Source organism: Aotus nancymaae, unplaced genomic scaffold (genome assembly GCF_030222135.1).
Source record: "Aotus nancymaae isolate 86718 unplaced genomic scaffold, 86718_ANA_hifiasm-v0.15.2.pri h1tg000036l, whole genome shotgun sequence".
NCBI lineage: Eukaryota > Metazoa > Chordata > Mammalia > Primates > Aotidae > Aotus > Aotus nancymaae.
In genome coordinates this window covers 3,255,309-3,279,205 of record NW_026988450.1, presented here as the reverse complement: position 1 = coordinate 3,279,205, position 23,897 = coordinate 3,255,309, and the positions used below count along the sequence as shown (strand labels likewise).

Below are 23,897 nucleotides of genomic sequence, written 5' to 3'. Positions count from 1 at the left end.
TCTTAAAATCCTGAAAGCAGTTTATGACCTTGAAACATTTAGCAAACTTTACATCTGACCAGTATAATTTACTTCACCTATTTACATTTTAATGACACCTGCGTTTTACCAATAATCTACAAGGCTGTTTTTATATCTCAAATATTAAAGTCATGTGAAATGAAAGGTACCACAGCTTTTATTTTCTCAAATATTTGATCCAAGCACCTGTCTTTCTTCAGGCCAAATTAATTAGAGATCTTTTTACAGACATCACACACACACACACACACACACACACACACACACACAACTACACAGACAAGCAGGAGAAAACCCAGTTTGTGGGTGGGGTTCTTTAAGAGGCAGTAGCGCTGGGAAAACATGCAGATATCAAACCAGAAAGGAACTTATCCCCTAAGGCAGGATTGCTAAACAAAGCCTTGCCCCTGGAGTTACAAGCCAAGCTCCCAGGACATAAAACAAGATGGAGGCTGGCAGGTAAGTTTGCTATGAACCATACAGACATGCAAAGCACACCAGATTGGCTGGAGCTTAAGACCAGCCTCACAAATCCTTTTTCACAATTAAAACTTTACAGAGAATATAAACAGTAATTCTTTTCATTCCTGACCTAGTAAAACATCCTCCAAAAGTAAAAACCTTGCTTAAAAATTAACTTCTGATGGGTGGAGAAGGAGAAGAAAGAAAACAGTTTAAAAATGTATGGAGAAGAATCTCTTATTTTATTCTTATGCAATTGTTCCTCCACTAGGAGAAAAGCCTAATTACTGTCCAATGGAGCTGAACCCCTTGGCTGGGGTAGGGGAAGGCTGTGGCAGAGAACCGGTTAGCCAGCTGTGCAGGGTCCTTGGGCCATGGGTCCCAGCTGGGCATGGAGGGGATGGGGAAGGAGCTGCTGCTCTCATCTGGCCTGAAAAAGGAAGGAAAAGGCCATGGAAAGACCCTTCAAGACCCAGAAACAACAAGGGTGGGGACACAGTTAACCCTACCCTCAGAAGTCTGCGTATGAAAAGATTTTGAAAGGAGAAGAAAAAAGATTTCTTGATTTGCATGTTACTCACTGCTTCTTGAGGCCCCATGTTCAATGCCAAAAACATTGTAGGACTTTTCCTGAGTTCAGCTAAAGAAAAGGTCTTTGTCACATGACCACAAAAGTTTCAGCTTGCAGAAAATTGGAAGGGTGAGTAAGGCAGGTTTTATTAGCTGAAAAAGGAAAAAACAGGAAGTAGAGACCCTCCTCAAAACCAGAGTCCATGCTGGTGCACTTCCTGCCTCATAGTTTGAATCCCAGCTTCCACCCAAGAGGAGGAGGAGACAGACCCCTCCCTGCTGCACACAGCATGAACTTCCATAGTTCCACCCCATGCACATTCCTCCCAGTGCACAGGCTGGTTGAAGTTTTGCCGTGGAGCCCTTCCCACCTACCTGCCTCGAGTTTATTCAGAAAAAGCATTTGAAAAGTTCGACATCAATATATAATATAGACTCTTAGTAAAAGATAAATGGAAGTGAAGTTTCTAAACATCCTCATCTGCAGTAAACCTATAGCTAAGATTATATGTAGTGGTTAAAGACTGAATGCTTTTACCCATGCTAAAGAATACCAGGATATATCTTCTCATCAGTGCTACTCAATATGATCTTGGAAGTTGTAGTCACTCTAGTAAGGAAAAAAAGAAGAATTTAAGACGTGCAGTACTATCTTTGTAATTTCCTGGGAATCTATATTTCAAACTAAAAAAACTTTAAAATACATAGGTACACATATATTTAAATATATTTAAATAAAACACCAAAAGCAAAATTCATTTAAAAAATCTGTGAATTGGACTTTGACAAATTTAAAAATATAAGGTAAGTGTGAGACCCTGTTAAGATAATAATAAGTCAAGCTTTATACTGAAAGAAAACTTACAGAAATCACACATCTAACAAAGTCAAGAATGTGTAAGTCTCTAAATTCAACAGATATTAAAAACTTAATCAGAAAATAGCTGAAAAAATTGAACAGCCACTTTTGGAAAGAAGATATATTCATGGCCAGTAAACACTTGTAAATGTATTCAACATCATTATCCATTCAGAACATGCAAATTAATGTCATGATGGACAAAAACAATACTACTTACTTAAAAGAATGATTGAAGCAAACACCAGTAACACTGAGAGGTAAGCGGGGCGAAGAGCCGCTGGGACACCTCAGGCGTTGCTAGTGGGAATGTGAAATGTAGCAGCTCTCTGGGCAATATGGAGCAGTTTCTTATAAACACATTATATAACAGAGCATTTGGACATTTGTCTATTGGTTGTTGAGAACCACATCTCAATAACATTTCTGCACATTTTGCAGCATGAATTATCTTTTTGAATATTTTCACACACTCATGTGCGAGCATCCTCACACGGCAAGCATTCTTTGAAGCTACAGATAGATTTATCTTATCTCCAAGGTAGTGGAGCTAGAGAATTTCTCCCTTTCCAGAGATATTGTATAATAGTAATAACCATTTCCTCCCCTTCCCAGTGATGATCTGCTTACATTCCACAGTAATAAAGATGTCTATCTCTCCAGAGAAGACAAATAGGTGGGCTTGAGAGAAGTTCTGTTATACAGGTGGGGAATTTTTAAGCTCCTCAGACAGACACAGACCCAATGAGTGACCTATGCCTACCTGAGTCCAAGCTTGCTTTGCTCCCATGGGTCTTGGGAGACAAAGGAGAATATTGAAGCTTACACTGCCTGCTATACCATGAAAAATGAACTGTAAAAATACATTCGGGCATCTTACCTCCTTACCGCATAAATCTACTGAAGTGTGACAAGTAAACCTAGTATCTGTTGTCTCAGTGATTCTTTGGGGCTGTTATTATCTGGAATGAATGACGAATGAATGACTGCTGGTCATTGATTCCAAATAAATAAAAACTCATGTTCACCAAACATGAGTACATAGGGAATCTGGTGATAAAACTTTTCTGCAGCCTGGTGGTGGTGGCCACATGAAGTCTCTACATGTCACAACATTTCATAGAAAAACACTACACCCTAAATATGAGTGCATGGACAAACACATAAGATTTGAATAAAGTTTGTGGTTTAGTTACTTATACTATAATAATGTCGATTTCCTGGTCTTGATAATACATTGTACTTATGTAAGATATTATTATTTGGATAAATTGATATGAAGGTACATGGACATTTTTTCTTTTTTTTTTTTTGGCAAATTCTTATGCATCAAGTATTTCAGAATTTTAAAAAAAGGTTTGCTTAATTTATAATACTCTAGTTACATATTTTTGAAGCCCTATGCTTAAAAATCAATACTTCACAAGAGTAATAGAACAATTAGTTTTATAAATGAGAAGAAAAAGAAAATGAATGAAAATTAGATATGTAACTATAATACAATGATTTAAAAATAGTCTGTGGGTTAGACGACAGATTCTAATGTAAATTCTCACACTTCTTTTCTTTGTATATATTTGAATATTTTACCAAACTATTTTGAAATGTTTATGTGTAATTGAATCCATTTCTTTCCAAATAATTTATTTGAAAGGATTATAGGTGATCTAGCTACTATGGATACTTTCACTCACAATCAAAATTTGCCCTAAAAATTCAAAATTGAAAGCTGATTTTATAAAAACATTCATCTTAACTATTAAATAAATTACTTTTTAAAATGGTCAATTATATAGTGTGGACATGATTAAAGTAACTAAAATGCCTTAAATCATTTTCATGAATGTAAGCCATCACACATCATTTGTTGGTGGTGGTGATGCTGAAGTGACATGAGTTTCAAGGACTCGATCTTACTCCATATCCTGTGTGCAGACTTGCTCTAAGGTCCTCCATTGGGCCTCTTTTTTAGCTCTGTAATTTTGTTATCATATTCAAGATTATGTCTACCAACTGTATGAGTTTGTATGATAACAATGATTGTCTGCTCCCATTTTCTTTTTTGACAAATGAGAGTGGAATGATCCTTAAATCTCTTCATATCATTGTTTCTGATTGACTAAATTATAAGTGATTTTCCTCTGACTGAGATTCTTGTATTTCTTGCAACAACAGATAATTCTTTTCAACTGTCAAAAATTGAGTACTCTGAAAATTCCGCAATCAATAATGTTAATTGAATGAGTTCCACAGGCATGAAAAGCATCAAACTAAATGAGTTAGATTTCTTTTAAACTAAAACTTGCCATCTGAATTTGAAAATATTTATTAAGGCTCTTTGATAATACGTATTTTCATACACATTTTGCAACAGTATCATATAAGATTCAAGTACAACGCAGCATAGCCAGGAGATAGAGAGATTGATCTATACCTGGTATATGTATGCGTATATGAATATATAAATTTATTTCAGGGACTTGACCTCTAGCTTTGAGAGCTGGTCAAACAGTCTCTGCAAGTCTGTTGTCTTTGCACTTGATGCAGTGCAGGCAATGGGGAAGAGAAGCTGGATGTCAAGTGGGGAAGAGCACGAGTAAACTAAACTAGAACACGTAATCGTGAACCAATGAGCTGCAGGGCAAACAGATGGACTGAAAACTACGTCGTCTCTCACTTTCCAATTTAAAGATATGATTGTCCTTCAGTAGACGGGGCTCAAACATGCACCCACCGAGGTGTGGTAGAAACTGAAAGAAGGCTCATTGGAGAACTGACCTGGCTGCTGCTCTTTACCAGTGAGGTGAACCAGTAGCTGGGCAACAACCTGGGTGACTTACGGCAGCGCCTGGTGTCCCTGTACCTACACACCAAGCATAAAAGCAGTATGTTGCTTGACAATTGCTGTTCGAATACCGTGCAACATGTCTCTTGTGGCTACCCTCAATGGAAGTCTACAAGAAAGGAATTTCTGAACAATGTAGTTCAGCAAGACAGATTGACCCATTACAAAGCCACGTGAGAAATCAACTATTAAAGTATAGATTAAAGAGATGAGTCCTCAAATATTAATTAATTTGTAATATTTTAAATAACTACTTATATATAAAAATTCTATTTAACAATGGAAATGAGTATTTATTTTTGCTAATTAAAACATCTATTGCATCTGTGTTAGTATTTCCAGGATGTTAATTACTTGAATGAATCTTGAAATCTCAAGAGATTAATTTGATTATAAATATAAAGAATCAATGCAAATCTGAAAACAAAAAGAAATATGGTACAAATAGTGAAGAAAAATTTTCATCTTTCAGCAATTTTCATTCTTCTCTACCATGATATAAACCATTGGCGATAATTTTCTGCTATTATAACACATCTTCCCATGCAATGTATTTAGTAGCAAGTCACACCTTGCAAACAAGATGTACTTTAAAGAGAGAGCGCTATTCTGTGGCATGTTATAATGAACTAAAGGATGCATCTTTATAAAAGTCTGGATCAAGTAAACAGTTCCATCAATATCAATTTTGCTCCTAAACACTGTTAAATAATCTATATGTTATTGGTGGAATTGCTTTCTTTACTGAGAATAGTTTTGCTATGTTTCCTAGACAGTTTCTTATTACTTTATACACAATTGGCCTAACACAACAGCTGTCTCTACTCAAGAAGTGTTTCCTTTTTTCCAGGTCTGTCCCTGTCGTTTCTTATTAACCTTTTGGAAATTTACAATTAGTGCTAAACAACAATTTAGTGTTAAATTGAAGCTTTCAACCAGTGTAATACGATAGGAAGCCAAAATTAAAACTTAATAAAAAGGAGAAATAGACAGGATCTCTTGTAGATGGCATGAATGTCAATATAGAAAATCTTAAATAATCTACAGAAAGGTCACTAGAATTGATAAACAAATTGCAGTGATATCAAATGTCATATTTTTCAGAAGTTGTTAACTCAGTTGGGTAAATATTTGACTAATAGCATCTTTCTTCAAAGTTTGGGAATATTTAGGAGTCATAATTCTTCATAAATATTGGTCAACAAGAACAGATTATGTGCCACATAGTCTGCACTTATATACAGACAGTTCATATCTTAAACCTTTCACTGAAGTTAAGTCTCTCAGGATCATGTTTTAAACATATGTAAAACTTACAAATTGAACCCAAAGAAATGAAAACCCAAATCTAGTAAAAAGTATTTGTTTTTATTTTCCAGTATGCTTCATTTAAAAAAGTACAGTTTCATTAGTAGTACATTAATGAACTGAAAGAACGAAGTGACAAATTTTTGTCACAGATATTAATTTACATTTTACAAACATCCACCAAAACAATTAAAAATGAAATAAATATATTTACATTTTATATTTCTGGTATTTTCATTGCATTTTAATATGTATAAAATATATAACATTTATAATATTTTATTTTCAAAAGCAAATTCAAATGTGCAAATAAGTGGCATTATGGTTTTAAAGTATTCAGTAGTAAGAATAAACAAGAAAGAACAATTTTAAAGATATGAATAAAGCAATTTCTTAAGGAGAAATTATGAGCACAGCAGTATCAATAGTAGCAAAATGTTTGATATTAATATCCGAACATCTACACTTACCTTAAAAAGTTAAGCACAAGATCATTCTTGTGCTATTAAAGCTTCTCCACACTGCTGATTTCTAGCAGTAATTCTAAATTATTGTTAGAATTATTAATTTTTGTCAGTAATAAATCAAGCTTTTCTTAAATCCAGCATTCAACATAGACAAGTTTATAATCAAGCTTCAGCCTTGTAAATGAGGAAAATGTTGATCAAAAATCTAATGCACCCAAAGGAAAACTTCTCTGCTTGCATGGCTAATATGGACTGGAAATTTATTTTCAAGTAATTGCTTTCTTTTCTTGCTGAATGACAGCTTTATGAGCAAAGGTTTCCAAAGTATAAGTTGGTACATGCCTGAAATATGGGCAAGAAATAGTTACCTGATTATCTTCCCATTTAAAATATGTTGGGGTATGCATTACACTTACACTATCTATTAGATTATTTTTAAATAAATGTTTGTTGTAATATAACAAATTATAAACGTCCTTGCTGTAATATACTTCTGCTTAGATGAATTGTTATACTTGATCAGGCAAAAGACATTTTTATAGTAGTTAGCAGTTTTCAAATGACTTTGAACTTCATTCTCTGACCTAAATACCTACAATATTCCCTGTTAAGCTTGTGTTATATACACTGTAATGAACTCTTTAATGACTACACACACACACACGCTCACACACACACAGACACACACCCAAACACACAGACACACTCACACATACCAAGGCACTGGAGGGGTTAACACATTAGCATTTTGCTGTTAAAATGTGCTCAGTGTACAAACTAGGATTTGATGAATAAATCTCATGCATGTAAACCTAAATTACATGAGAGGAATTTATAAGCGTTTTTGTTCATTTCTAAGCTTTTTCATTCAAGTAATCCAAGTTATAACAAATGACCATGACTAATCATCACATTGTAAAGAAAACATGAAGCATTAATTGTTAAACTGATGAAAATGAGAATAGTATTTTGTTAATTTTTGGCTATTGTACTCATCATGTTAAATAAAAATCTCAGCTTTTTTTGTCAATAGTATCAAAAATAATCATAATGGTTTGTCATAGGTTTTTAAGCTACATTTTACAGTGTAATTTAAAGTATATTAAATGTATGTACACAAAACATGTTCTTTTAATATATTTAATGGTCAGCATTTCATTATATTTTTATATATATATACACACACACACATACATATGCATATACATATGAGGGTGTGTGTGTATTCACCGAGGAGATATATATTTATACATATCTCATTGTGTGCCTTTTCCTTCATACACACGAGCACAGGCTAAATTTTCATGATATCACAAAAAGATAGTTAATAGGTTTTTTAAATTTTAAAATGGAACAATTATAAAATTTCACATTTTTAAAAATCATTCTATTACAGGTAGGTAAACGATTGAAACTTTTTTCTTTTGCTTGTGGATGATTAGACCACATCAAATTGCCTTCAGATCATATTATCACATTGTGGACACATTCATGTAACCCCAATATGGGGCACATTGAGATTCAGCGCTGGAATCGAAATTCTATAGTGAGCCACATACCACAGCTGAAAATTCCAAGTCGGATGTATCCCACTGCTTTTTCTCCATAAGTTCAGAAGTGGCCTACTACTGAAGTCTGCTTTTGATGGGCTTCAATTTTACAATGATTGTGTGTTTGATCAATATAGTGTGCAAGAATTCCAAAGTTCTACCCTAATTACAAATGTGTAATTAGTTTTATGGTCAAAATACATTACATTGAAACTGTTTATTGTAATTTGCCACTGTTCTTTGAATAAGATATGTTAGATTCGGCTTAACATTTTCCAAGGGACAATTATAAACTTCCACATTTTCTTTTCAATTTGAGGTATTAACAAACTAATTTGATGCAAAATGAATTAATGAATCATAATGAGTATGAAAAGAACTTGATATTAAATTTTTTAACTTAATGGATCTGTCCATTATAGAAAAATGTTGTTTCCTTCTTGAGTAATTTTTTTTTTTTAAATGGAGTCTCACTCTGTCACTCAGGCTGGAGTGCAATGACATGATCTCTGCTCACTGCATCCTCCATCTCCTGGGTTCAAGTGATTCTCCTGCCTCAGCCTCCTGAGTAGCTGGGACTACAGGCACACGCCACCACGCCTGGCTAATTTTTGTATTTTTAGTAGAGATAGGGTTTCACCATACTGGCCAGGCTGAACTGGAATTCCTGAACTTGTGATCCGCCTGCCTCAAACTCCCAAAGTGCTGGGATTACAGATGTGAGCCAAGGTGCCTGGCCTGGAGTGACTTTTTTTTAACATTAAAAAAAATATATTGAATCACTTTATTAGATACTTGATTATCTCCACAAGAACACATGTAATGTTTGGTTTACCTGGGAGCATGTGTATCAGTAACAATGTTTTTTGTTTGTTTGTTTGCTTTTTACATACACAGCTGACTTTTTAAAAGAAGATTTCAAAAAAGCTGTACTAAAGGACAGAGAATGTGTTTCGTGTTATACAACTAGCTGTATAATACCTGGAATCTGAGTAAATTGCACAACCCTAAGGCTTTCAAATTTCTCAGCCTTTTCACATTTACATTCTTAGGACAAAATATCTAAAATAACCTGCATAGTTTGGCATTACTTAATCACTTCCATGACAAGGGAGGATGAAGATTTTTAATGTTTATCTTTAAATATCACCTTTGTTCCACATAAAATAGTACTAAAATGGAAAAATGTCATTTAACTAACGTATATAATAGCTCTGGGACTGCTTTCTAGGGACATTTCAGATTACAAACAATTGTTTCTCACACCGTATTTTTTACATTATTTTCTCTACAAAAGGTTTGGTGGGGGGTCACTGAAAATTTGTGAAACTTTAATTTGATAATAAATCTTATTAGGTAAAATATAAGTCTCTTTAAAATGAAGGAAGAAATGAGAGGTTCATGAAATTTTTCATCACTCATAATTAAATTAATACATTTTTGGCATAGTAGATTGACATTGGCAGCTAACAAACCATTTCAGTAACAGTGATCCAAGGGAGAATAGTGCATTTCACATTGTTATCTATCATAGGTCAATGTGATTATCTTTTTGAGGTTCTTTGGAATAGTTACAATAAGATAAAAACAATTGGAGTGCCAGAGTCAATCATGGGATGAGAACACAAGGGCAAATTTATATCAGCAAATGAAAGTGCATCCTTCTTTGATGAATTTTTTTGCATGCTCCTTGTTGATTAATGATTTTTAACTCTTTGCTGTCCCTCACAGTACAATGATAGGGCATTAGTTTCTGACTCTGCCCAACATGTACTCGTCATACAAAATAATCTAAAATACAGAAGTAACCATTTAATAAGTATTTTTATTTATAGGTAGCTTACTATTTTTATATTATTTACATACTTCTTCAAATAATTCATTCTTTTGTCTCCACTTTTGGTGAAAGCAATATACTTACTGGTACAAAGCAACTAAGTGAGAACAAGCTATTTTGTTCGTGTGGTATATTTTACAGATGCCATCCAGAATAGAAGTGTTTCTGAGATTCCACATGACCTTCTTTGTTTCTGCTGAAATTTCAATTTTTCCTCCACTGCTGATATATTATGGATTTTCCAGGGTCTAAAATGATGAATAAATGTGTTCTGTTTATACAGTTATGGTGAGTATCACTGCAGAGCTTAGTACATCAAGTTGTGTATTTTGCTTTGCTCGTGGTAGCAGAGCTGGCAGCAGCAGAAGCAGAAGCCTGATTGCCTAAAAATAGAGGGTCCAAACAAGCTACCTTGGCAGCAAAGAAGGAATGAATGCAGTGAAGAACCGCAAATAAATTTGAAAATTCCAACTCCTGAAAGAGAAACAGGTCAGATAAAATAAAAATTAATATCTTTAAAAATGGATGATAGCTAGATTTTTTTCAAATTCAATATACTTATCTAAAATTTATGATATCTAACATATGCAAACTAATGTCAAATGTAGACATTTTTGGACAACATGTAAACATCGTATGTATTGAAAAGTTACTTCAATACGTGGTGGATAAGAGGTAGGAGGACTGATCACTCTTATCATCTATGAATGTTGTTTGAACATTGATAAATATATTTTGCCAAAACTTTACTCTTGATAATGTATAATTAAAGATAAACTTGGACATACATTTAAAAGTATTTTTATCTCTATGCACACATCAGATGATAAGTATGGATTAGAACAATTTACAACTATTTTTGATTATTATCTAGAATGAGTTAATATTTGCCATAAGAAACTGACTAAGAAATGCTAGAAGGAAGGGGATATGAACTCTTATAATCAGAGGAGCCAAATGGTTCAATTTCAAAATAAATTTAATCGTTAATTTTAATTGTGACTGGCTGTTTAATGGTGTATGTGGCATATTTACTAAAGAAATCAACTAGAGCTCACTAAATTCATTTTGGATTTTTAGAAATATGTTCCCTATTTAAATACCAATGGAAAATTTTAACCCATTTATCAGTGGCAACCAAATTATATATATTACAGTGAAAACAGAAAAAAGTTATTTCAAATTATAATTATGTCAAAATAGCTCTAATATCATAAAGCAATACTCGGAATGGATTTACAAAGATGAAGGTGCTGGTATTTTTATTAAAGACCATCAGTGATCACATAATCATGTTTTAATTCAAGATGATTGAAAGATTAATACATTTATGTTCTTAATGAAATCAGTATGATAAACTTATCGCAAGGAGGATAACTAGAGCTTAATAAAGCATATGAAATTCTTACAAACTCTTTGCTATTTTATTATGTAATTTACTACATATATGTAATAAAGAGTATAGAATTATACTTGATATGTACATGACTGACTGTGCTTACAACTTTTATGTGGTAGCGGAAAACATTACAAAATATTCAATACATTATGACACATCATAATATCTGTAATGTACCATGTAGCTATTTAAATAAAATAATTCATCCACGTAGTATTTTCTCAGGTCATGCAATAGGAGTGCAATACACCATAACGTATATTCAGGGGCATCTGTGGCATAGAGGAAATGCTACGCTTTCTCAGTAGCTCCCTTCACACCTTCAGCATTTGATAGTTTCCTATGTGAAACAGCAACTTATTCCACAGAAGAGAAAAGGTTATTCATTTAACTCTTCTACTTCCCGTAGCTGTTTACAGCAAAAAAAGTTTTTAGTGACTCCATTGTAATTATCTTTGAAGCTTTATTTATAATAATCCACTTCAGTGGCACTAGTCATATGTTATATGTCATATGAGCAAGTTTCCCTTTGCCTTAACTCACCCTGAAAATCCTCCATTCACCCCATCATTCTTGGTGTAGTCAGGTTATTTCCCAGACAAATTTTGAATACTTTCTATACCATCTCAAATTAAGTCCGCCTGATGTGAAAGGTTTGGAAATTTTGGGAAAATGTAAAATGTTCTTGCATGTTATTAAAAAATAAAACAACAGTAAAAATAAGCAATTCACTATCGATAAGGAGGAGAATATTGTTGGATGGGTAAAAATAGCATGGCAAATAACTTTTTCTCAAAGGTAATTGTACCTCATCTTTATTAAAATAGAGATTATATTTTCGTTCCCAAAAATAACAACCCTTAAATATGTAAGTATCCAGGCATCTTTACAAAAATAAAAGTTTTCAATTATTCCTACCTTGTCAATTATTTGTCAATAATTTGATATAAACTGACACTTTAACCTTTTTTACCCCCTTTTTGAAGAAGTGGTAGACAGGAATAATAGAGGGTGATTGGAAGAGAAAGCAGGAGACCAAGGTGGATCCAAGTTTGGCTCTCATTCCAATGTCCACACATCTTTCCTCTGCCTCAGTGATCAGCCTTGGCAATCATTTCCACTCCTAGGGTGTCAGTGATTCCTTCTACGTAAGTAAACTCACACTGTGGTGAGAACTAGACCTGCATTCTTACCACCTGTCAGACATCCACTGATGATAAACATCTATCTACTCATCCTCTGATAGCTTCTGCCAAGTTACAGACTTACAAGTTGCCCTTGTAAAGAAAGTCTTATGATTGTCATGATCCCTCAAATCTCACCAAGTATAAGCTAGATTCAGAAATGTAAACAGTCATCCAATCAATAAAATATCAAGTGCTTCCTATGCATCTACTCTTTTTTTATTGTTCTTAAAAGATAGCAGTGAAAAAAAACAGACAAAAACAAATGAACAAAACAGTACTGATGGGACTTACATTCCAGTGACAGGAGACAAAATGTGACTAAGGGCATACATACATTAAGGATAACGTGTCAGAATATGACAGGTACGGTTGAGAAAGAAAGCAGAGAGGACCGCACAGCCTACTCAAGGGGCTGTGGGACGGGAAAATCCACGTTGTCTTGTGCACGGAACTTGAAACAGATGAAGGTGTGAACCATTTCCATGTTTGTGGGAAAATATTCCAGATGCAACACTTATAATTTTAAAGGCCCAGAGGTAGGGACATTCCAGGAGAGTTTGACGAAAAGCAAGGGCTATTGTGTCTGGAATGGAATGAATTAAGACGTAATTAGCAGACAGTGAGGTCAAAGAAAACACTTGACATACTGCATGAGCCTTTATGAGTTTCACTATGAATGACATGGGAAACCATGGTAAATTTTTGAGCAGAGAAGTGACGAGCATTGACTTAAGTCAGAAAATGATGATTTTGGCTAGACTGTTGAGAATGAACTTTACAGGAAATGGATTGAAAGAAGGAGAAGAAGTTACAAATTTTTCTATACGGAAAGGGGTTAGATTTGAAAGTAGATTTCAATAACTGGGGGAAAAAAGTGTTGCTCTACAAATGGAGAAATTGTGGGAAAATCAGGTTTGGGAGTAAAGATCAAGATTTTGGTTTTGGGTATGTTACATTTGAAAGCATATTAGACATACAGGTGATAAGGGGAGAGCTGCATATATTAATATAGATTTAAGGGAAAAATTAGAGTTCAGAATGGAAGTTCAGCTTCTGTCAGCATATAGATAGTAGGTAAAGCATTGTGGTCTGGATGAGAAGATCAAGGTGTGCATAGGTAGGAAGAGAAGATAACTGGGCACTCATCACTGAGATTCCACAGTACAAAAATGTCAGAAAGATGAGGAGAAGAACCAGCAAAAAAGAAAAATGTGTAGTTGCCTCTAAGAAAGTGAGAGAGAAAACCGGGAATCTTGAAAAATGACAGCTGGACGTTGACCATTGAATTTAACAACACAGAGGCCATTTTAATCCTTTACAAGAGTCCTTTTGTGGAGAAGTAGAAACAAAAGATTCACAGGAATGGCTTCATGAGAAATTGCATGTGCAGTTATTAGTTACTATAGGCAGCTTCTCTTTGGAGAAGAAATCCTACTTTTCCTTCTTAAAGGGAGCAGAGGAACAGATACATATGAAATCAAGAACGTTTTCCTAAGGTTTATGAAATCAGTATATATTTGTAGAATCGCTGGCATGAGATGGAGGTGGCATCAAATCTGAGGACAACTGTAGAAACTGTATTCCTGAGAAGGGTGAGATCTGACGCAAAAGTGGCAACTTTGACAATTGATCTGAAGTGGCAGGAGGTGAGGCACAGTATTATGGGCACAACTCAAGGAAGGTGGGTAGATTTGGTGTTTTGTAGCTTTGCTTAATTCTGTGTTTTAAGTGGGATACAAAGCAAAGTCATTGGCTGACAGAGAGGGTAAAGCAGGAAGTATCGAGAATTTGGACAAACTACTAACTTATAGGTATCATTTTCAGGATAAAATCTAGAATTTATCTTCCTCACTCTGCTTACTGCTTAAAGGCTTTTAACCCATTTATGCCTGAGACTGCAAGTTTTTGAATGTTTGCAATCAGAACTTGGTGATGACCTTGAGCAGTAAAATATAAATAACTCCCACATGCTTAGAGTTCCAATAATGGAACATTAGGCATAAATGAGTCAATAACTCGTGAGTCCTCTGAACACAACTGAGAGCATCATTAACTGAACCTGAATAAGTCACCACCTACATTTGCACACCTGTTTCCCACAGTAACATGGTCATGCAACACTCAATATCATTAAAACATAACTCATAACTAAATAACAAAAATGTCTAATTACAATAGAAGATCAATCATCATATCAAGAACCAGTGAAATCTTAAACTGAATGGAAAACAACATCAATAGATGCCAACAGTGAGATGACATAGATTTTTGAATCATTTGACAAATATTTTCAAGTAGTCACAACAAAATTGTTCCAATAAGCAGTTATCACCATGCTTAGAACAAATGGACATGTAGAAAGTTTCAGAAGAGAAACAGAAATTCTAAGAAAGAAATAAAAGACATTAAAATAATCAAATAAAAATGTTATAACTGAAAAGTATAATAGTGGAAATAAAAAACGGAATAAACGATTCAACAGCAGAAAGAAGAGAACAGAAGAAAGAGGAAGTGGATAAAAGAATCGTGAAAATCAACCAGTTAGAATAAAAGGTATAAGAAAGACTGAAAAAAAGAAAGAATATTCAGTGAACTGTGAGACTGAAACAAAAATACAAATATATACTATTTACTATTCATGTTGTCAGAGTACAAAAAATGAGGAGAAAAAGTAAGGAACTGGAAAATATTGAAAGAAATTTTAGCTGAAAAGTCATTGAAATTGGTAAAAGACTAAATCCTAAAGATTTGAGAGGCTAAGTGAAACACTAAGAGGGTAAACTCAAAAGAAATCCTTGCCAAGACATATCATAGTCAACTTCCGAAAACTAGACAGCAAGAAGTCTTGAGAGCAGCAAGAGAGAAATAAAACCTTACCTATAGAAGAACACAGTCAAATGACTCGTATTCAAAAAAGGCACATGAAGGCAGAAAAAAAAAGAAAAGTGGAAAAGAGAGAGAAGAAAATTCAAATATATAATGGTAGATATAAGCCAAGACATTAATAATTACAATAAAAAGTAAGTTGTCTAAATTCACCAATCAATACACAGAGATTGGCAGAATAGATTAAAAACCATGACCCAAACATATGCTATCTACAAACTCACTTTAAATATAATGATATAGTTATATTTAAAGTAAAAGAATAATAAAAGATATGTACATTTTTATGAAGAAAAATGACTAGTGGCTATACTGACATTAGATGAGCTAAGCTTCAAAGTAAAGAAAATTACTGGACAAAATGAGACAAATTAATTAATAATAAAAGTATAAAACTATAAGAAAAACATATCAACTCTAGGCATGTATGCACCAAATAACTTAGCTGTAAAGTATGTAAAACATAAACTGATGAAATACACAATTACATTGAAGTCTTCAACATCTCTCTTAATTGGTAAAAGAATAAAACAGAATGTCACCAGATATACAGAATTCAAAAACACCATCAACTGACAAGATCAAACTAACACGTTTAGAACTTTTGTCCAGCAAAAACAGAATATAAATTATTTGAAAGTTTCTGTAGAAATTTGACCATACTGGGGGCATAAAACAAATCTCAATAAATTAAAAAATATTAAAGCACTAGGTGTGTGTGTTTGACCACAGAAGAATGAGTAAAAGAAAACAGAAACAATTTCTGACACTTCAAAATGAAGCCACAGAGTTACCAATTATCCATTACATACAAGAAAGTCTCAAAAGAAAGAAAAAAAAAATACGTTGAACTGAATAACAATAAAAATCAAACAGGGTCAGGATGCAGATGTTCTGTTTTGAATGTTTCGTTGTCCATATCTTGATTGCAGTGATATATGCACTAGAGTGCTTTTCAATTTAAAAGTTTAAACTATTTCTCTTGAGAACATCATACAGTTAAGTCATTTTAAAAATTATTATGTTAATCTCTGCCTCTGGTTAAAGTGTTTAATATATTTACTTCTAATGTAATTATACATAAGGTAAAATTTATGTTCATCATGTATCACAAGTTTTTGTTTCTTTATTTTTCCATTACTGTTTTCATTTGTGGGAGTATAACATTATATATGTACATGTATATATATATATACACTGTTTATATAAATAATATATATATGCTACATATAATTTTAATTCTATTTCTTTTGATCATTAGTTATTTTTTATTATTTTGAGGAATATAATAACATTTTTAAATAATCTAGTTCACAACAATGAGAACTTCAATAGTGCTCAAAAAATTTGGTTCTAAATACCTCTGTTTCCTCCACTTCTTTGTGCCGTCGTCACACACATTACATCTTTATCCATTACAAGCCCACAGACACAGTGATATAATTATCATTTTATGAATTTTTCTTTCAAATACTTCAGAAGAATAGCACCAATTAAAATGCATGTATACTGTCATTTAAATTGAATTATGTATTTACCTTTAATAGTGTTTTTATTCTTGCTAAGTGTGAATTCAAGATATTATCTAAAAATTGTTTTCTCTAGTGTGTATTTACTAGTGGCAAATGTTCTTTTTTTTATATGTAATAATGACGTAATTCTCCTCCATCTTGGAAGGAGAGTTTCACTGAGTAAGAACCTCTTCTATGACAGCCTTTTTGTTTCAGCACTTAAATGTGTCGTTCTATTACTTTCTGACTTACACAGTTTCACATAAAAAATGAGCTGTTATTCTTATTAATGATTCTTTGCATGGTGTGACTCATTTTTCTTTTGCTGTTTCCAAGATTCTCTGGCCTTTTGCTGGTCAAGCATGATGATTTTATGTATTTGTTTTTATCCTACATGGAGTTCATTGAGTCCTTCAAATATATAGATTAATATTAAATTTGAGATGTTTCCAGCTGTTATTTCTTAAAATATTCTTTCTACCACTTTATCTTTCTGTTTTCTTGGTATTCCCTTTATATATATATATCACAGCACAATCTATGCTGTCATATAGACATCTGAGACTCTGCTATTTTTCTTCATTTATATTTTTGTTATTTCTTAGACTGGATAATCTCAGTTGCTCTGTTGACACTGAGATGTAGTGAACTCTTCATGTTCTCTTAATCTTTCTTCATAAACTCAAATCTTTTGTTCAGTTCATCTAAGAATGTTTAAAACATCAGTTATTGTATTTTTCAACTGAAGAATTTTATTTGATACTTTTTATTACTTCTTTCATTGACATTCTGTATATGGTCAAACGTGTTAATTCTTTGAGCATAGCTTTGTTTAGACCATTTAATACATTTTTAATACACGACTTAAATTATTTTACTAGTAAGTGCACCAGATGGTTTTTCTCAGAGAAAGTTTTTATTGAGTATATTTTCTTACAGAAAAACCACAATTTTGAGTTTTTTTCTAATTTTTTCAATGTCTCATAATTTTTGTTTAAAACCGGTGTTTTAAAGAATGTTCTTGGAAATCAGATTCTCATTCTTCCTGAGAGTCTGAGGCTGCTGCACTTTGTTATTGGCGTTTTCCTATCAGACTATTTCTGTAGTTTCTTGGTCACCTATTGTTTTGACCAGTATATCTGTAAATGACTAGAAGTAAAGTTTTACAACTTTTCCATGGGGCTCTGTGTGTGTTTTCTGGCACTTCTTTAACGCTCTGGCAATTTACAACTCTTTCTAAGTCTTTGCTTTGGTCTTGCACAGGTCCTTAAGGCCAGCCATAACTGAGAGTTTAGGGCATCTTTTGCTGTCACGTGCACAGCCTGGCACATTTATGTGCCTTTCTAGTTTCTCAGGAATGTATTGGAGCTACTAAAAGCCCCTTATTAACATCCCATTCCTCAGATCTTAAGTTTTTCACCAGTATCTCTTTTGTTGCAGTTGGTATTGTCAATTCATGTAGGTGTGACTTTAAACAACTATTATTAATTGTTAAATACTTACTTAGGTTAGGGATTTTCCCAATGAGCAAGGTCTGAGTCAAGTAATGACAAGGTCTGTGTCTTAGTCTGTTTGTGTTGCTGTAACAAGGCTGGGTAACTTATAAAGAAAAGAGGTTTATTTGGCTCATTACTCTGGTGACTGAAAAGTGCATGATGTGGCAGCTGCATCTGTGAAGGTTTCAGGCAGCTTCACCTCTTGGCAAAAAACAGAAGTCAAGTGGGCATGTGCAAAGAGATCACAGGGTGACAGAGGGGCAAGTCACAGAAACTGAGGAAGCCAGACTCTTTTTAACAGCCCACTCCAGTGGGAAACATCCATTTCCACAAGAGTAAGATCTCACTCACCTTTGCAGCAGGTAATTAATTTATTTGTGGGGGAATCTGCCCCCACCACCTGAACATCTCCCTCTAGGCCCCACATTCCAACACTGCCATATTGGGAATCAAAGTTTGACATGAGTTTCAGAGGAACAAACTATATTCAAAGCAAAGCATTTCACTCCTGGCCCCGTAAAACTCATGTCCTTCTTACAATGCAAAACAAAGAAGAGTGGAATTTCAGAAGTCCTTACTGTGCCATTCTGAAAACCCAGCCCACATTCACTTTTGATTTCTTAAAATGCCTAAAGCACAGTAATTTGCAAAATGTTGATGATCAATAAATATCAATTAATTTGGAGTCCAGCATTTATAGGCATAGATCAGAATCCAACCTATTGTTTTGATCCTTTACTCTCTTCGTCTACATTATGGGTTTCCAAAGACTGTAACCTATACTCTTTGTGATTTGGATTATTGGTTTATTATGTATCTCTATCTCCTGATCCCCATTAATGAGTTTGGCAAATAAAAATAGAAACTTATTACATTGCCTATCTCTACTAAACTGCTTGCTTCAAAATCCTTTAGGAACTTTTCTGATCTTGATGTAATAGAATAATGTTTAATAATATTTTGCTTCATCTCTTCTAAATTAATATAAAGAAAATAAGACATTTATATCTCTTAATATCACATTTAAACTGTTCTTCTCATGTTAAATTGTCTGGTGAATATAAATATATCACCAATATCTTGATACCTGCAGCCATAAATTTTAAGGTGGCATGACGACTGAAGTTAAGAAACTTACTTGGGACATAGATAGACTTAAATAGTTATATAGTTAATCTTACTACATTGTGCAAATAATTATAAATAGACACATGTATAGCTTCAGAATAATTCTGCTTTTCTGGTTGACATGAAGTTCATTATTTCTACCCTTAAACGCTTTCACGATGATTGTCATTTGCTACAATTACCTTATTATGAGAACGTAAGACAGTACTTGGTTACTACACTCTGTGTTTTGTTACTTTACTTCCTGGGAAATTGCTTTCCAGAATGTCTTTAACTTTGAAATTCTGATTTTCAAAATGTTCTTCCTTGGGTCACTTAAGTAAAAATTTAGTTATAATTCTTCTCTTTGTAAATGATTACTTTTGACATAACAAGACGTATCTATGTTATTTTGTTCCCTTTGACAGCTACTTATTTTGGAGGCAGTTAATATATCTGTTTTATCTATAAGATGTTAATGTAAGTTTTACAGTATACCAAATAAGATAATACTCTGTAGTCTTAACACAAATGGGTAGAAAAATTCACTATTCAGATGGAGAAAGTAGGAGATTTGAAAAATAAATTATTTGTAAGGAGAAAAAATATATCAATGAAAAATAAAAATAATTCAGAATCCTTAGTGATTCCCAGGAGTTTAAAATCTCTTCTAAGGGGGAGAGAAGCACTATCCTGTCCAGATACCTTCTTTACCACACATTCTTGTTCTCAATTCAGTCATCAGTTTAAAATAAATTTCATATAAAATAAGTTGATATAGAAGTTATACACATACACCCCTGCACAAAATTGAGTTCATGTTTTGCCCTATCTTATTTGTATCTGCTTCCGTCTATTTTACAGTGTGAAGCACTCCAAACACGAATTTATGCAGGACCTGTGCTATTAAGCAGATGCTCTGCCTCATCATTGTTTGTCGTCTCTGTAGTCTAAACAGTCAGTGCTTTGTACAGCTGGAAATGAGAGGAAAAGGGATCTTGGAATTTTAGAAAACCTTTGGTTTCAGATACCAGATAGAGTCAGAAATTGTTAAAAGCCAAATTGACTATAAAAGCTGATCCTTTATTTACAAGGGAGAAAGAGAGCCTTGATTCCAAATACCTACCCAGCCTTGTGAATATTAAAAGACCTATTTATAAGACTCAAGTACCAAACAGAGATTCATTTAGATTACCGACCATCCTCTTCTGAAATGCAAACATCAACACATCACGAATTCTTCAGTGGAGATCTTCGAAAAACTGAGCATCCAAAGTGTTTCATGAATTGTGTTACGTATTCAATCCTTATGTTGGAACAGAAACGTTTTTTCTCTAGAGCAACCTTTCAAGGGAGGTGCTTTTATTCACAATTTACAATGAGAAAATGAAGATTTATAGAGATTATCCAGAAAGTAGTATTACTGGGAGTCAAGCCTCAATTTTTTATTTGAATTTCACTAATAATGTATTTGAAAATTTCTCTTATGGCATCATAGTCCCTGAGATGGTGGTAACCTGGAGCAAGGAGGTGTTTGGTGGAAAGGAGCCTCCAATGATCAACTCTATTTAAAAATCTTCCCAACTTCTGCACTGTTCCATTGAATAGAAAAGCAATTTTCTTTTCCCTTCTATTGTGTACTGTACAAAATGCACTACTGTGATTTTCAGATCTCAAATCCAGTACTTTAGATGAATATGCTGTGTACACTAGTTTAGAAAATACTTTAGGGCCGGGCGCAGTGGCTCACGCCTATAATCCCAGCACTTTGGGAGGCCGAGGTGGGTGGATCACGAGGTCAAGAGATCGAGACCATCCTGGTCAACATGGTGAAACCCCGTCTCTACTAAAAATACAAAAAACTGGCTGGGCATGGTGGCGCGTGCCTGTAGTCCCAGCTACTCAGGAGGTTGAAGCAGGAGAATTGCCTGAACCCAGGAGGCAGAGGTTGCGGTGAGCCGAGATCGTGCCATTGCACTCCAGCCTGGGTAACAAGAGTGAAACTCCGTCTCAAAAAAAAAAAAAAAAAAAAAAATTTTAACATTACTTCCATAAGGGGAATTACGAAATTTAATGAATAAAGCTACACTAATGCATGTAGAATACAGCATGTTTTGAAATCAGGGGATTGTTTGGCCATGTTAAGTCCAATTATAATTTAAGGAAAAAAAACCACATATACATAAACATAATATTAGAGCTAGTAAAGAAAAATATTTTGATTCAGGACGTTTAATTATAAACAACTACAAAAATATATCAGTAATTCTACATGTATTCGTATATCTATATGAATATCATATCTGAAAACACCTTTTGAAGTTCTCAGTAGCAATAAAATGTGCTTTTGTAACTTGTCAAAAAAAAAAAAACTATAATACGCCCAAGGCTTCAATTGGGAGCCACTCCCTTGTTCCACTAGGGAAGTTCTGAGAACTTAATGAGGCTTTGGAAAACAGATGGGAAATTTATTCAGCTTTCTGAGTAATGAAGTGAGAATTTATGAATTTTGCTATCAGAGGAAGAAAGTATAAAAGGCTTTTTTGTTATGACATTATTCTTATATAGCTCAGCAACAACAACAAAGAGATCAAACAAAGTTCCCCCAATTCCCATGCAAACCCACATGACTTTCTTCAGCATTTCTGATGCTTTCTCACAACTGAGGAATTAAGCACTATGCAGAATGTTTACTGTTGTGATACAGATGGCAACTCAAGCAATAATATTCCCCAAAGAAACCGTATTTCTCTTTAAATAAGCTCTGGTTACAATGTATTTGCTCTGCGAATGTGTATATAAATTGTTAAATTAAAGTATGTTTTATTAAAATTATCTCCCTATTATCACATATGGCAAGATCTGAGTCTATTCTGAACCATTTTCACTACTGCTTAGATTATTTTCAAAAAAAAATGTTACAACAGCCTCCACATTTAACCACATTTTCAGACCCAGATTTCACACCCTGGCTCACATTTTCTTTTTAACTTGGATGAAATAAAATCTCTTCACTTATTAATAATTTATTTGGGGTTATGTTCTTTTATTGACAATCATAACTTCAAAAATATGTCAAGATGTGATTTTAAAATGCAGAACTTTATTAAATATATTATATCCTAGAATTTTTCAAAGATTCATAAATTACTTGTCATAGGGTTGAAATTCTTGGATGCATGGGACGACATATGGGCAGCAGATAAGTAAAATCTCCCAATAAGCTTCTGTAAACAACTTCAAGAGTTTTGGGCATTAATTGTTTATAAATAGGTATATTCTCTTGCCTTCAATATATTTGAGATGTGGACACATGAAATCAAAGTGGTAAATATTAATTTGTTTCTACCCCAAAATAGTGTTTTATTTTCTGTAGAAATATGTATAAACTATAATTTTAAATTCCTCTAAAACAATCCTGGTCTCACAATAAAGTCTTGTATACTCAAACATTTCATTTATAATACTCTGTTGAAAGCTTTGCATGTAAATCACTGTTAAGCTATATAAAATTAAGTTAAAATAGCAGTCTTCACTTATTACTCCCAAATCAGCCATAAGCAAAGCAAAAAATTAATTTACATCATAAGCCACATAAAAATTTGAAATACCATAAGAAACCATCTTAGTAACAGTACTTTTAGACATCACTAAGGTTACCTATTAGCTTACCTATCTAAAGTCTGGTAAAGAGGGATCAGAGCAAAAAATACAAAATGTGACTTTGATGAAGGAATGTTGTTTAATATTTTCAGGATAAAAAATGTTCTCCTGGATGGTACAAATGTTGTAAGGGAGGTATGGGGACAAGCAACTTCTTCTTATGCAGACTGCGGCCTCCACTGAAATAAACCGTCCTGGGTTTCCAATCTCTCCTTCAGTAGAATCTACTGCAACTCATAATCTAGCAGCAGCTTACAGGTGTTTAATATTTAACCTTTGAGGCTTGAAATAACAATTTAAAAATTAAATTGAGTTAAATTATCTTAAGCCATGTAAATTCCTCAGTATTGTTTACTTGTATGAAATCTATTCTTATTGAGTCATATTTGTGTAAAACTGAGGTGAAATCTAGGCGTTGCATGGTAGCAAACATTATTTTACAAAATAAGCCTACGTAACGATGTCTCTACATGTTAAGAATTCTCCCTCCAGATTACTCAGCAGTTACAACAAAAACCACATCATAATTAAACTTCCACTGTCAACTTTTAAAATCTTTTTTTCACTATTCATTGGCGTTATCAAGGATGAGAAACTAACAATCAGAGTCGTCCAAATAAGTCAAATAATTTTTCTTTCATAAAACGGCATTAATTGTTTAAAAATAAACATATTACTACGTTGGAGTTAATTGAATAGTTGTACTTTTCCCTATTCCATTTCCTAAGT

At 33.5% G+C, this 23,897-nt stretch overlaps 1 protein-coding gene across 3 annotated transcripts in view; it reads right to left on the bottom strand.

Moving 5' to 3' along the window:
• Window positions 1–8,643: 8,643 nt before the first annotated feature.
• SNTG1 (syntrophin gamma 1) overlaps window positions 8,644–23,897 on the bottom strand; it is a 758,808-nt gene continuing 743,554 nt past the window's right edge. For all 3 annotated transcript variants that reach the window (XM_064384170.1, XM_064384171.1, XM_064384172.1), the window contains one exon: window positions 8,644–10,393. In XM_064384170.1, coding sequence (XP_064240240.1) covers window positions 10,235–10,393 — 159 coding nt within the window. In that variant the 3' untranslated portion in view covers window positions 8,644–10,234. The remainder of the gene's footprint in view (window positions 10,394–23,897) is intronic.